Source organism: Nicotiana sylvestris, chromosome 4 (genome assembly GCF_000393655.2).
Source record: "Nicotiana sylvestris chromosome 4, ASM39365v2, whole genome shotgun sequence".
Taxonomy (NCBI): domain Eukaryota; kingdom Viridiplantae; phylum Streptophyta; class Magnoliopsida; order Solanales; family Solanaceae; genus Nicotiana; species Nicotiana sylvestris.
Window position 1 is genome coordinate 43,008,092 of NC_091060.1, and position 14,503 is coordinate 43,022,594.

Consider the following 14,503-nt stretch of genomic DNA (forward strand, 5'->3'; position numbering starts at 1 on the left):
ATTACTCTTTATTGTTGAGTAAATAGCCATTTATGTTATGACATTTATGCTATGACCGTTTTGTATAAACGGCCATTCTGAAGAGTTGCACTTCTTCATATTTCAGCCCAATATTGACTATAAATACAAGTCCATTCCCTCAGAATTTCATATGATTTTCTGAGTTTCTCCTCCTTCTTCTGCATTGTTTTAACTTCAAATAAAGCAACAGTAAGTGTGATTTGCTACCGAATTTTGTGTTCGTTGAAACACTGGGTTTGAAGTACCACTACACAAGTGTGTAATTCGTTCTATCCTGGGAGGAAATAATCCTTAACCTTAGGTACTAGGAGGGGATTAAATTCCTTAAGGAAACACTGTGAATTCAGTGGGCTCAGATTGATTTTTGTTTCGTTTATATTTTTGTTTATGTTATTTTATCTTTTCTAGAATTAGTTTACAAATACAGTTTACTAACATAAAATACGTTACGCAGTATTATCATTGCTGGGGTACTATAATTCCCCAGCAGTGCGATGTTATGAGATATAGAGTCAATATTACATGCCAAAAATTCCCTAACAACTCGGGACAAGTCTCTCGGTTTGGTTAATTGTCAGCTAAGTTTAAATTGAACTTTGATTCTTTAGCCCACCAAAGAGCAAGGCAATTCCCCTATGTTGTTTTACATTCTTTTTCTGTTTTCGGATTATAATGTTTTGTGATAAAATAAACCAAAGTAACGCCATATCATTTTCAATGAGTATAAAGATATAAGTTCCTTCGTTTCATTTGTGTATCTTAGTGAGGAGTAAATCTCCATAAATAAGTGACAAGTTCTTTGTATTTTGTGATGTCATATAACCGTTAATTCTCTCATTCTAAACATCTCTCTTTTTATTTCTTAATATTCAGATATAAAAAGTCAATAACAAACAAGGAAAGAAGGATATTCTTTACTTGCTAAAAGCACATACCTTTTATTTTGCTCTTTTTTTACTTTGCGGTATCTTGGTTATCATTTTAAGTACAAGAAACCATCCTTTCCTCTCCCACAACCAATCGTGCCTTTGTCACTTCATTCGCCCTTGTAAACTCCAATTCACTTTTTATTTTAAAATTTTCACTTCATATAATATAATTTATCATACTCGCTTTGACCTCTAAACTCATCAAGCAAATACGAAATAAAAATTATTTTGTTAATTATCATAATCTGCTGCTATAATTAAATTTACTTTTTTTCTCATAATTTTGTGAGAGATTAGATCTATGTTGTTCGGATACAAATATTGATGTCCGATATGAAGTGTGGATCTAAAAATTTATTTCACCAAGGATAGGAGTATTAGTACGAGGGTTATTATACAACCAATGATAAGTATTAATACAAGTGTTATGATACAACCAATAGATATACCATACAACATAAAAAATATATTTTGATAATTAATTTGAATTATTTTTTCTTTAGCAACTCTATTTTTAAATACTCAACTTTAATATTTACGATTACTAATTTGACAACGAGTATTTGCAAATATTTTTTGTATTTGAATTTTAAGTGAGATATTGAAATATTTAATTTGAATATACATTCCAAGTGAGACTACGCACCCCCTAGTACAATGAGATAAATATCCCTATAAACCCTTCCTTCTTTGTGACACAAAAATCTAGCTGGCTGTGATCCTTTCCTTACTTCACTCTTCACAACCTACTCCCACCTTCTCTCCTTCAGCTTTCCTTTCACGCGCCATCCTAACAGCATAACTCCAAATCGCGTGCTTCACACTTATTTCGTACACGCGTGAAACTCTCCAACTTTCACCTCTTAGTTTATACGTACAAAACGCCGATTATAAGCATAAAAAGCAACACTATTTTTATTTGCCTTTAATTGTATATCCTACGGTGTTCTACATTCTTCGGCGATCAAAATTTCCGGCGACGGAGCAAATATGAAGATTTTTGTAAAAACTCTTAAAGGCTCTCACTTTGAAATCGAAGTCAAACCTGAAGACACAGTACGTTTTGTTTTTTGTCAATCGATATTATTTAAGTTCACTTTATTTTACCTTTTTTTTGGTTTAATATTTTGATCAATTGGCGATATCTTGGATTTGTTGAATAATTTATGATGCATAGATGTGATTGTTGTTATCTATGAGTAATTGAGTTAGTTTTGTTATGTAATTTGTTGATTTTGCATTCCAATTTTGGAGATTTTTTAGGTTTTTTAAAGCGGTTTAGGGTTTGAGTTTTATGTGTTTAGAGTTTCTGATTTGTGTTTAAATCGGATTAAATAGTGGACTCTGTTAGTGTAGTAAAGCTCAGGTTTAAATAGTCAAATTTAGGGATCATTTGAACACTAAACAGTAGAGAGGAATGGTTACAGAGGATTCATATAGCGGACTGCAGTTAGTTTGGGATTGAAGTGTGGTTGGGTTGAATGATTTTTACTGTTATGAATCCTTTGAATATTATAGAGCAGAGTTTCATTATAATTGACTCCAATTAGTATGGAATGAAGTTGATAGGTTGACTTGATGTAATAAACCAATGACTAACATGGATAGGATGGTTCAGAATTTTTGCTAGTTATGGTTGAAGTTGCATGACATCCTGTGGAAGCTGAAAAATTGGAAAAATTTGGCTATAACTTGCATTCATTAATTATGAGTTTTTATCTTCTGTAGTTTTCAAAATTGCTTCTTGTGGGTTTTCTAGAATCACAGCGGTCCAGTAGACTAGTATGACTGTTAGGTAACAAAACTGAAAACTTAACTTGTAGCTTTAAAAATATGGGAGCTACCATTGGTTTTACGATGTGTAACATTTTTTAGTTATAGAATTATTGAAGTTGTGTGTTTCTTATGTACTCCGAGTTCTATGGAGCAGAAGAAGGCTTTGAAAATATAATCACTTATCATTCAACCAATTAACTTTTTTATTTTCTTTCGAAGTGGTAAGTGGTATCAATCCACCAATTGTTTTACATATATGTATCTTAAGATGAATTCTCTTCAGTCAAGCTTGCAAGGAAGTTTTTCTTGAGGAATTAAGAGCGGTTAAGATTGGCATGTTCCTGCACTCTCATGTCTGTTCTTTGTCCTGCGTACTTTTGACTCGTTTCTCACTGTTCTAATTTGGTGGAGAAATATTGACATATTTTCAGTATTGTTTAGTTTCTAACCTTTAGCTTACCGGTTGTCTTCTAGTTGCATATAAATTTGTAGATAGTTTGTAGTTGTTACATTTTTCCTACCGTTGTTTGTATATGATTACTAGAATCACTATTGTGAAAATATATTCCCTGAGAATATTTGTTGGTATTGTTCCTTCTTGAGGTGTCTCTTCTCCTCCCTGAAGTCTGTGAGGTGGACCTGGCTTGCCTCCATCAACATAACTCGATGATATTTTATGTCTAAGGAAGTCAAGACATTGGTTTTGCGAATTTTGAAAATTATTCTTGTTCAGCTTGTCAGTATATTACTCATGAGCATGGTTCAAACAGTTGGTGATAGAGACCCTTAAATACGCCCCCCCCCCCAAAAAAAAAAACAAAAAAATAAAATAAAAATAAAAATAAAATAAGTAGGTGAGGGAGAAACAGAGTTGGTGGTTACAGGTGAGAGTTTTGTTGGTGGGTGTCAAATTGGAGCTGTCTTAGTTGCTCTTGATGCCAAATCAAAAGTTAAAGCTTCGGACGAATTAATAGGCTCAACATAAAAGTGTTCCTATTAACAAGTACGAATAGCAGGATACTTTTTGATTTATAAATTCAGCAAGAAGATAACTATATACAAGTTTGTATGCAGTTATGGGATCACCAGTGAGCTAGAGGATGGAATCCAAATAGTAAAAGATATGATAACAAAAATAGAATGAACAATAAGCAGAAGTATTCAAGGCAGCGAGCCTGTGACATTTCAGAGGTCATACCATTGCTTGGCTATGGCACTGTGATGCTCAATTATATTTGGTCGCACTCTCCAGGACAAAGATTTTAGCTGGATTGCACTTATCTTAGAGATTTTAGCTCTTGAAATCTTTTTGCAGTTGGACGTCAAACCATGCACCCACTTTACACCAAAGGCTAGAAAAGATAATTTTTGCTGAATTTTTTGTATTGTTCAGGTTGCCGATGTGAAGAAAAACATAGAAACAGTTCAGGGCTCAGATGTTTATCCTGCTGGCCAGCAGATGCTTATCCACCAGGGAAAGGTCCTTAAAGATGGGACGACACTGGAAGAAAACAAAGTTGCTGAAAACAACTTTATAGTAATCATGTTAACGAAGGTAAAGATGGACTTCTTTCTTTTCACTTCTAATTTTAAGTGCTATTGGTATAGTTTGGAGTGTGTGAATATAGACAGCATGGTGGATATTTTGGGTTCTACAACCTGTGTTTAGGGGCTTTCTGGAGATAGATTATGGAGTAATGTATTAGTTAATAGCTTATAACTATTGTATTTGGAAGGTGAGTTGTTGTTGCTCCTGTCAAATAGTGTTCTTCTTGGAAACCATTATATGCTTAAGCTGAACTATTTGTTGGACTTATATAATGTATCAGGCATATAAGAGTATGCAAATGCGTTTATAAAGGTCTTGTGTGACTCCACTTAATTGTCTTAAGGGTCTGGGTTGAATCTTTAGATTATTTCTCATGGTATCAGAGTTGGAAACCTGCTCTTGCACTTGGTAAATCCGCATTCAAATTCATGTGTAACCCAAAATCAGGTTTACCTACAGGAAGGTGTTGACAGTATAAAATATCCCAAATCATTATATGCTTAAGCTGAACTATTTGTTGGACTTATATAATGTATCAGGCATATAAGAGTATGCAAATGCCTTTATAAAGGTCTTGTGTGACTCCACTTAATTGTCTTAAGGCTCTGGGTTGAATCTTTAGATTATTTCTCATTGTATCAGAGTTGGAAACCTGCTCTTGCACTTGGTAAATCCGCATTCAAATTCATGTGTAACCCAAAATCAGGTTTACCTACAGGAAGGTGTTGACAGTATAAAATATCCCAAATCAGATACTCAACGACATTCTTGAGTAACTAATCATCTTAGTGTCCTTTTTACTGTGCAAATTCTGATCGTTCATTTAATGTACTTAGTTTGATTAGCAGGAGGGTGAAGAGAAACCGGGTGAATATGTTCGAGTGAGGCGTAGATACTCATCTAAAACATGCCAATATAGTTTATTTTGATATTAAGACAGCACAACTGCTGTATAAACTGAAGTATTATCTGTTGTGCTGATGAGAAGTTTTTTTTGGTTCTTGATGATGGTCCCTATCATTTTTTGAAATATAAATTTATAAGAGTAACGGGTCATATGATGTTGATGGAGTAATTGATCATATAAGAATCTTTTGTCGACGAACCTTATCCTTCATTTTATTGTGCTTTCTGTTCTGCAATGGAGTACAATTTGAGATTGCTTCTATCAAATGGTTGCTTTACTCTTGCGTTTATCTCATGCTCCGCATGTAAATGTAAGTTACATCGAAGACCTGCAGACGTAAAAACCAGTGGGAATTGTGTGTAGTTCTCAACTGATGCTTTTCTATCAGTACTCATTGTATATCACTTTGTGTTTTTACTTATCTTACACTGATGCACCGTTTTCCTTTAATACCCGTGTCAAGTGGCGTTGGTAATTGCTTCGGATTCTTCAAGATAATCTAAAACAAGCAAAAGCAGCACGTAGCTGTACTGAATATATACACACCTTCTTCGGATGCATACCTGCTTACAAATCCATGTGTCGGAATTCCTTTTTAGTAAAAAAAACGTTTAATGGGTTTTTTCCTGTCAAAAAGCAAATAGATTTACAATGTACAGAGAACATTTGGCACTATATTTTGTTTTTATTTGTGTGTTTACTCTAATGTGTTATCTTCTATTGCATGGAATTTTAGAGTAAGAGCTCACCTGGAGAAGGTTCAGCAACGTCAGCTGCGCCAACAGCTAAGGTTTGCAGTTTTATATCATTTTGTTGTTTATCTGAAATAGTTAGAAGTTTATTTATCCTCATTTTCAACCGAAGAGTGGTAAAGCTTAAATACACAATAGTGGGATCAAATAAATAGAGGAAGGGACAAAGTTCAGATTATTTCCACCCTATGGAAACTGGGTATTCGATCCCAAAAAGGCACTATACACTAGAAATTTCCTCAATTTTCTTTTGTATATATCTATTTCTCTTTTATGCTTTCCGGGAGACATTCTCTTTCTCTTTCCATGTTATGAGATGTTTTACTATGTTTTATATATCAGAGGTGGATTACTGAATTTGCCAAATGAGGATTGAAGTAGGAGAGTAAAATCATCATTTGCATTTGTTTTGCAACCTTACTCAAAAAAAAGTTAGTACCAAGCAACTTGTTTTGCATTTGCCTGGGGGTTTTCTTTGCAGTCGTTTTGTGATGCAAAGTCTGGTGAGTTATAGTGGTCTAATTGATCAATGGCTGATTATACATGAGCTGCATGTGGTCATATTCTCCGACAGTTTACCGACCTACCTGTACAGATCCTACCCTCGTCATAGTTGTGGTAGTGACAATTTGGTGGTAATGGTTAATGTATAGCTGCTTGTGTGTTTGGTATGATGGAAAATATTTTCCCGATGATAAGTCATTTATTGGAGTGCAGAATATTTTCTGGGAAAAGAAGTAATATGAAATTAAGAGTTGATAAAGGTGTGAAGGAAAACCACTTCTGTACATTAGTAATGGAAGTCACTTTTTCTCTTTTAGTGGAAACTGTCTTCTTTGAAAATATTTTCTATGCAACCAAACATCACAAAAGAGTTGCTCTCTGTAGATAGTTTCTTGTATATTTTCCGTCATGCCAAACACACCTAAATCTATTTTGTTTGCTAAAGGCGAATGATTACTTAAAACAAAACTACAGAATCCTGAGTTAATTGTTGAATTCAATTGACTTTAATCTAATTGGTACCGAGATATCTTTGGAAGCATGCAAGTGTGCTTGGTGTAAAGTAAATTATTTTTCATGAAAAATATTATCTATATGTTTGGTTGAGTATAGATGCTGGTGGCATTTATAGTAAAAAGTCAATACTCACTGAAAGAGGCAGTACACTTTTTTTTGATTCATATGAATAGTTACATTAAACAGACTACAAATCTGGAAAGTTAAATGATGAATTCAGTTTGCTGTTACTCTAGTCTAATTGTTATTAAGGTGTCTTGGAAGCACTTGTCAGTATATGTGTGCTGTGATGTTAAATACTATGAAAAATATTCTCCGTATATTTGGTTGAGCATAAAAGCTGGTTGCATAAGATAGTCGGAGAAGTGGATGGTGCAGCACCAGTTGGTATGAATCAGGTTGAGGTGGTTGTTGGAGGAAATGATTTATGGCCTTATAAGGCATAATCTGTTTTCTTCCGTATGCTGCAAAACATTCTCTTCAATGTGCTCTAAATTTAGGCCAACCAAACATTAGTAAATGATTGCGTCAAGGAACATTGGCAGCATTTTATCTAATTAATGTTTTGCAAGTGACAAGTGTTTTCCCTTTTATTCGTCTTAGCTGAGCAAACAATTCGACTATTTAGGCTTTATAAGTCAGAACTTGAAGAATGACTTATGTTCTATAGGTTAGAGGGGACACTTCGACTTTAATCAGCAAGATGTGTCTAGGCCTTTCTTGTAAATCTGTTGAGAAGTGTGAAAGCCCTTGCTTACGCCCTGAAGCTCAGAAAAGCTCTGGGAGTGTGCTTCAGTCTAAGGCAAGGCACTAAGAGCCCGTTTGGATTAGCTACAAAAAAGTAGCTTAAGCACTTGGGCTTAAAAGTACTTTTGAAGTGCTGAAACTTAATTTAAAAAGAAGCAATTACGTGTTTGGATAGAAGCGCTAAAGCTGAAAGTAAGCAGTTGATGTGTTCGGGAAAAGGTGCTTATTAACTGAATTTCTATTAAAATGACTAAATTGTCCTTAAGCTGCTAACACTAAAAGTGAAATTATTTTTAGTGAATTTTTAATTTTTAATAACTGAATAAATTAAGTTATAAATATTGTGTCTCAACTCACTTTACTTTATAAATATATTGGATTTTTTTAATAAAATAAGTTATTTATTTAAATAACATTTATTGATATATAATAATTAAAGTAAAATCCACCACCCATGCATGTTAGTTGTAGGGGTAGACTTTCATTGTTTAAGCATGGAAGTATCCAAATGAAACGATCCTATATTATTTGTTCAAAAAGCCGAAGTTGGAGTTCTTTTAGTGCTAAAAAGTATAGTACATTGTAGTAATCAAACATAAAGGACCAGATACAATAAAAGATGAAATTTTTTTAGTTTAACACCGCTAAATTGCTAAGAAGTTGACCAAATATTGCTAAATCCCTTATAATTAAATCACTGTATCTATGGTAATAATAGATCGAAAACGGAATGATGTTTCCTAGTCGCCGCTATGGAATATGTGGCATCAATAATCAATCAAATTCATGTATTTTGCATATGAAGGGTGAATACTGCAGATTTATGAAGGGTGACTACAAAAGAAGGAAGAAGAAAGGGAGTGGGGAGGGAAGGACTGTTTGGAGATCATAAAAAAGTTATAAGGGTAATAGGGTAAAATAGTTGGTCAAACCCCAAAGTGATTTTAAGCCAAAAGCTATAAGTTGAGATAGACCAACTTATTGCTTTTGGCTTGTGTTAAGCACTTTTGAACTTGTTTTAAGCACTTTTCAGCTTTGCCAAACACTAAAAAACGCTAAAAAGAGCTTAAAAGCTGGTTTGACCAGCTTAAAAGCCAATCCAAACACCCTCTAAGACCTGCACCTCATTGCCCATGAGCTTTAGCGTGAACCAAGCGACACTAAACAACAAACATAATCGAAAAATAAGTGTATTAGCGGTAAAGAAAAGCATTATGAATGCATTTGATACTTTGTTCTTGAATTACATATAGATTTTTTTTCCCTTCATTGCGCCTTTTCTTACTAAAGCCTACATTTCAAGTGCGCTTAAAGCCCCAATAGACCTAGAGTGTTTTTTAGAGCTTTTCGCCTTTGACAACACTACTGCATGTGCACGTTCATACACTTACTGTGATGACGTTACTGCTCTAATGAGTAGGCTTCAGTTAAAACGATCCTTGATTTTTGTCTTGTAGGTACCGCAGTCAAGTACCCCAGCACCTAGTTCAACTCCTGCATCAACAACTGCTCAAGTCCCAGTTGCCTCGTAAGTTTTCCTTCTTCAATGTCATATTTTCTCGGATTTTTTTTGTTTCCATGCTATTTTTACTTTGATCGTGCAATTCGGTGTTTTGCCCCTAGTATTTTGGTTAACTGTAACATTGTGATGTATTAATTTGTCCCGGTGAGACTTTTAAATTGCTAATGAGCCTAGACATCTAGGAACAACAACAACAAACCCAATTTAATCCCATAAGTATGGTTTAGGGAGGGTAATGTGTACACAGACCTTACCCTTACCTTGTAAAGGTAGAGATGCTATTTCCAATAGACCCCCGGCTCAAGGAACAGTGAAAATAAAGCAACAAACAATAGCAACAACAATGTAGTAGGGTAACAGAAGCGAATGACACAACATGTAATAATAAAAAACCTAGAATAAGAAAATACAAGAATAGTACTAGTACTACTGGTAAGCCTAGGAGAAACGACTACTTGTCATCCGTCAACCCTAATTCTCGACATCCACACCTTTCTATCAAGTGTCGTATCCTTGGTAAGCTGAAGTAATGACATATCCTGCCTAATCATCTCTCCTCAGTACTTCTTTGGCCTACCCCTACCCTTCCTTGAGACCGCCGTGGTCAATTTCTCACACCTCCTGATTCGGGCATCTATGTCTATCCTCTTCATATGCCGAACTGTCTCATCCTCGATTCTCGCACCTTGTCCTCCACAAAGGCCACTCCCACCTTGTCCTCCACAGAGGCCACTCCCAACTTGTTCTTAATAACTTCGTTCCTAATCTTGTCTTTTTTGGTATGCCCACACATTCATCTCAACATCCTTATTTCAACTGCTTTTGTCTTCTACACATCCATCTCAACATCCTCATTTCAATTGCTTTCATCTTTTGGACAAGGAACTTTTTGACGGGCCAACACTCAGCTCCATACAACATAGTCGGTCTAACACCACTCTATAAAACTTGCCCTTAAGTCTTGGTGGCACATTCTTATCACACAACCCCAGAAGCGAGCCTCCATTTCATCCTCCCGCTCGAATACGATGAGTAACATCCTCGTCAACCCCCCCGTTGCCTTGGATTACAAACCCAAGATACTTGAAACTCTCTTTTGGGGATTACTTGTGTATCAATCTTCATTTTCACTTTTGCTTCATGCATCTCATCACTGAACTTGCACTCCAAGTACTCTGTTTTCGACCTACTCAACTTGAAAACTTTTGACTCTCGTCTGTCTCCAAACCTCCAACCTAGCGTAAACCCACCTTGCGTCTCGTCAATCAATACTATGTCATCAGCAAATAGCATACACCATGGCAACTCCCTTTGTATGTGTTGCGTCAGTACCATCTAGGTAATGATGACTATTTAAGTGTGAAGTATCTAGACTCACTATAGTTTTCATGATTAAACGGGATAAGAAGTTCATACTATTTTCTAAATTTTCTAAATACTATTAATGAAGAATAATATATAAATAAAAAGCTCAAGCTTATCAGAATTTAGGTTTGACATTTGGGATAGTGTTCATTTCAAATCATTTTATTTGTTGCCAGCGCCTTGCCGTTTAATTCTCTCTGCATTAACTTTTCTGGGGAAGAGAGGACATTTCATGAAAGCTTCTTCCTTGTGATGGCTTTCTATGTTTCAGGCCTGCCCCAACTCCCGCTCCTGCCCCTTCTGCTGTTCCTGCTCTTGCTCCTGCTGCTGCTCCTGCATCAACTGCTGTGTAAGTATATTCTTCAAGAAACATTTCCTCCTCTTGCATTTTCTGCTGAATGTTAGATGACCTTCTACGTATATGATCTATTTATATGGCCAGGCCAGGATCCGATGTCTATGGCCAAGCAGCTTCAAGCTTGGTCGCTGGTAACAACCTTGATGGAGCCATTCAGCAGATTCTTGACATGGGTGGTGGAATGTGGGATAGGGACACAGTTGTTCGAGCTCTACGGGCAGCTTTTAACAATCCCGAGAGAGCTGTTGAATACTTGTACTCTGTAAGTTTGTTGACTCCTTTTTGATGAATTGTGTGCATCTATAGCTTTGGGGGTCACTGTTTGCTTTTGCCATCTCTGGACCCATTCTTCGTGAGCTCCTTGTTTGTTCAAATATAGACAAGTGCTGATATTCCTTTCCTGGTAGCTGACACAGGAGGCTTGCTTGTTCACTTGTTGAGTGAGCCTAATTTTTAGATCCATTACAGATGAGGGCCTTAACAGTGTCAAAAAGTGCAAACCTAAATGCAAATGAACCAAATACAGAGTTCCAACTAATTAAATGCACAGTAAAATAAAATTCTACATCAATTGGACTGTTTTGCTTCAGAAGGTCCATTTTTCTGACAAAGGACAAGGTGGTATCCTGGTCAGCTTGTGCAAATCTCAAGTGAGAAGGATTTCTGGCAAATATAATATTGTCAGTCTATGTCCTCCAATTGCCAAAACTATAGTGTTCAAAATGTATTACTGGAACCTAGCCCCCTTTTTAATGGGACAGGATACATGATTTGAAGGCTAGTCTTTGGAGCCAGTTATCTGTAACAGCTTAAGGTTTTAAATTAGATGGTTCACGCAATTTTTTATGGTACTGGTTTCGAATCTCACAGTTATACATCAACAAAAATGCTCTCGAAAAAAAGTTATACATCAATAATGTTCACATGCTTAGTCCAAGAAAAGAATCTTGCTGGCACCTGAGAACATAAATAAAATTATTTTTCTCTTAAGCTTTTGGACTAGTCACACAAGATAGTAAAATGATGACATAGGCATTCAAAAGCATTAGTCCCCGTTTATTAAGAAAAGGAAAAGCATTATCCCTGTTCAGCTCCTGCATCTGCTCCGCAAGTACAAGTCCACTCTCCTCTCTGGTGGCTCCCTCCTTTCTCTAGCGTGCATCCGTTAGCTGTGCAAGCCTTCTGACTTAATCCCTCTCCCTTCCTATCATAGAAAGTAAACTACCCCCCTCCCACTTCTGGCATCTTCATCCTCTCTTCCCCGTTTCCCACTTTGATATCTTATTGAACAAAAATGGTGATATTGTTCCTCCATTGATCAAAAATTTTGAGTTTTGGGAAGTAAATTGCTGCTGCTAAATGTCTTTCCCTCGCCCATTAGCTGTATTCTGAAATATTATCTCTGGGACAAGTGATTTTCATGGATGCTGATGCCATGAGGGCCTTTGTCGTTGTGGGTGTGGTGGTATTTTTTAACTTCCACATTATTCTTGTGGGAGAGTTTCATCTCCCATATGAGGTCTAGGAGATATGTGAGTGAGTGGAAAAGAATGGCTGTAGATTGGTGGCGCATTTGTCTTCCAAACGTGCATTTCTTGCCTGAATTGACCATGTGGAGTTAGTTTGTACTAATTAGTTAGAGAGTATTGTCTGAAAATGCTAGTACAAAGGTAGTTGTGTATCTAACTTGTAGTCATAAAAAAGTTTTTGGTTTAGACATTTAGTTTGCTGTAGTTATTTTTTGTGGCTAATTTTGTTTTACATCAGGCGGTTACATTTCTGTCCAAAGTCTTTAAGCTTTCCTGGAAGCCCCTACTGGCTGTCCCTATTGCTGATCAAGTCTTAAATTCTAATCAATAGGGTATTCCCGAGACAGCAGAGGTTCCTCCAGTTGGTGGAAGTCCACCCAGTGCTCAGGCAGGAAACCAACCGGCTCAGCCTCAGCCAGCAGCACAACCAGCACCTGTTCCTGCAGGCGGACCCAATGCTGATCCTTTGAATCTATTTCCCCAGGTAGATGGTTTGGTATATTTTTGGTTCCTCTTTTTTTTTTTTTTTTTTTTGGGGGGGGAGGGGGGTGGGTGTGAAGAAAATCACGATATTGGGCTTTAACCCATTGTTCACACAGGGTCTTCCCAGCTTGGGATCTAATACTGGTGGTGCGAACACCTTAGACTTTCTAAGGAACAGTCAGCAGGTATGCGTCTAACATTTCCTGACCTTTAGTACCTGCATCCTTACCCTTTCTCTCTCTCATTATGGAAAGTCCATTTTAGTGAAGTTAATCTAAATGATTTTCATTGTCAGTTCCAAGCTTTACGAGCAATGGTTCAGGCCAACCCTCAAATTTTGCAGGTTCACTCCTTACGGATATAAACTGTTTTTTGAATTTGTTTCTAGTTTTGGTTTATCTGTGAAAATTATGGGTGGCTTTTCTTTTCATTGTTTCAATTGTTGGCAGCCCATGCTTCAGGAGCTAGGGAAGCAGAATCCTCAGCTAATGAGGCTTATACAGGAGCACCAGGCTGATTTCCTTCGTCTTATCAATGAACCTGTTGAGGGAGGAGGAGAAGGGTATGTTCACTCTTCTACCGATTCTCTCATAATATTACATTTTGTACTAATTCATGTTCGCTCTTTGGTATCAGCAACATACTGGGCCAGCTTGCAGCAGCAATGCCACAGGCTATACAAGTAACACCCGAAGAGCGTGAAGCCATAGAACGTGTGAGTATGACAAGGCGGTTGCATATATTCATATCTATATACTTCCTTCCGCTGAGGACTGATTGTTTGTCTTGTGTTTCCCTCTTTTTGCAGCTTGAGCAAATGGGCTTCGATCATGACCTTGTACTAGAAGTTTTCTTTGCCTGCAATAAAAATGAGGAGCTTGCTGCTAATTACCTCTTAGATCACATCCACGAGTTTGAGGAGTGATATGGAGCTTGGATGGGTCTGTTGTGTAGCTTCCCTTGCCTCCCTTTCTTGGCCCATGGCACACATAAGTTCCATATCCATGTGGGTTCTATGCTATTCGAGTGCTGGAGAGGTGTGAACTAGAAAAGCATAACCAAGTTATCCTGTTTTTACTGTTCGTCTCCCAGTCTGTTTGGACCCCATTAGAATTGTCTTTATACATAGTTTGTCAACCCCCTACCCCCTCCCACAAATTATTTCCTTCTTGTCGTTAGACTGTTTCACCCAGAGATAACCTTTAAATGTGGTCGGTCGGAAGCTATTGGTATTTACATGCATTTCCATTTCAATCTTACGGTTTTCTGGTTTTTGTTGATTGATGACTTACCTCCTTAGTGGTGTTTTTAAAGATCGGTCATTATCGGACTGTGTTATGATTGATGAACAAGGAATGTGGATCAGCAAGCTAGCCCTTCATAGTGCTAGAGTAGATAATATTCAGATTCATCTCGTGATTATGGCTCGAGGGTTATATGGTTCTTGATGCTCAAAATAAGAGAATTAACTGTATAGCTGGTGGCAGTATTTTCTTTGTGATTGAATGCGGAGGAATTGTAATTCGTGAAGAAGTCAGACGTTTT

The 14,503-nt window shown here is 36.7% G+C and overlaps 1 protein-coding gene across 1 annotated transcript; it reads left to right on the forward strand.

The window, feature by feature from the left end:
* Positions 1-1,642: 1,642 nt before the first annotated feature.
* LOC104238574 (ubiquitin receptor RAD23c-like) lies at positions 1,643-14,212 on the forward strand. The gene is made up of 12 exons (XM_009792972.2): positions 1,643-2,006; positions 4,120-4,281; positions 5,919-5,972; positions 9,159-9,229; positions 10,860-10,937; positions 11,031-11,208; positions 12,807-12,959; positions 13,075-13,143; positions 13,254-13,301; positions 13,408-13,520; positions 13,595-13,673; positions 13,767-14,212. The coding sequence occupies exons 1-12, from the start codon at positions 1,941-1,943 to the stop codon at positions 13,881-13,883; spliced, it is 1,188 nt and encodes a 395-aa protein (XP_009791274.1). The 5' UTR covers positions 1,643-1,940; the 3' UTR covers positions 13,884-14,212.
* Positions 14,213-14,503: the final 291 nt, after the last annotated feature.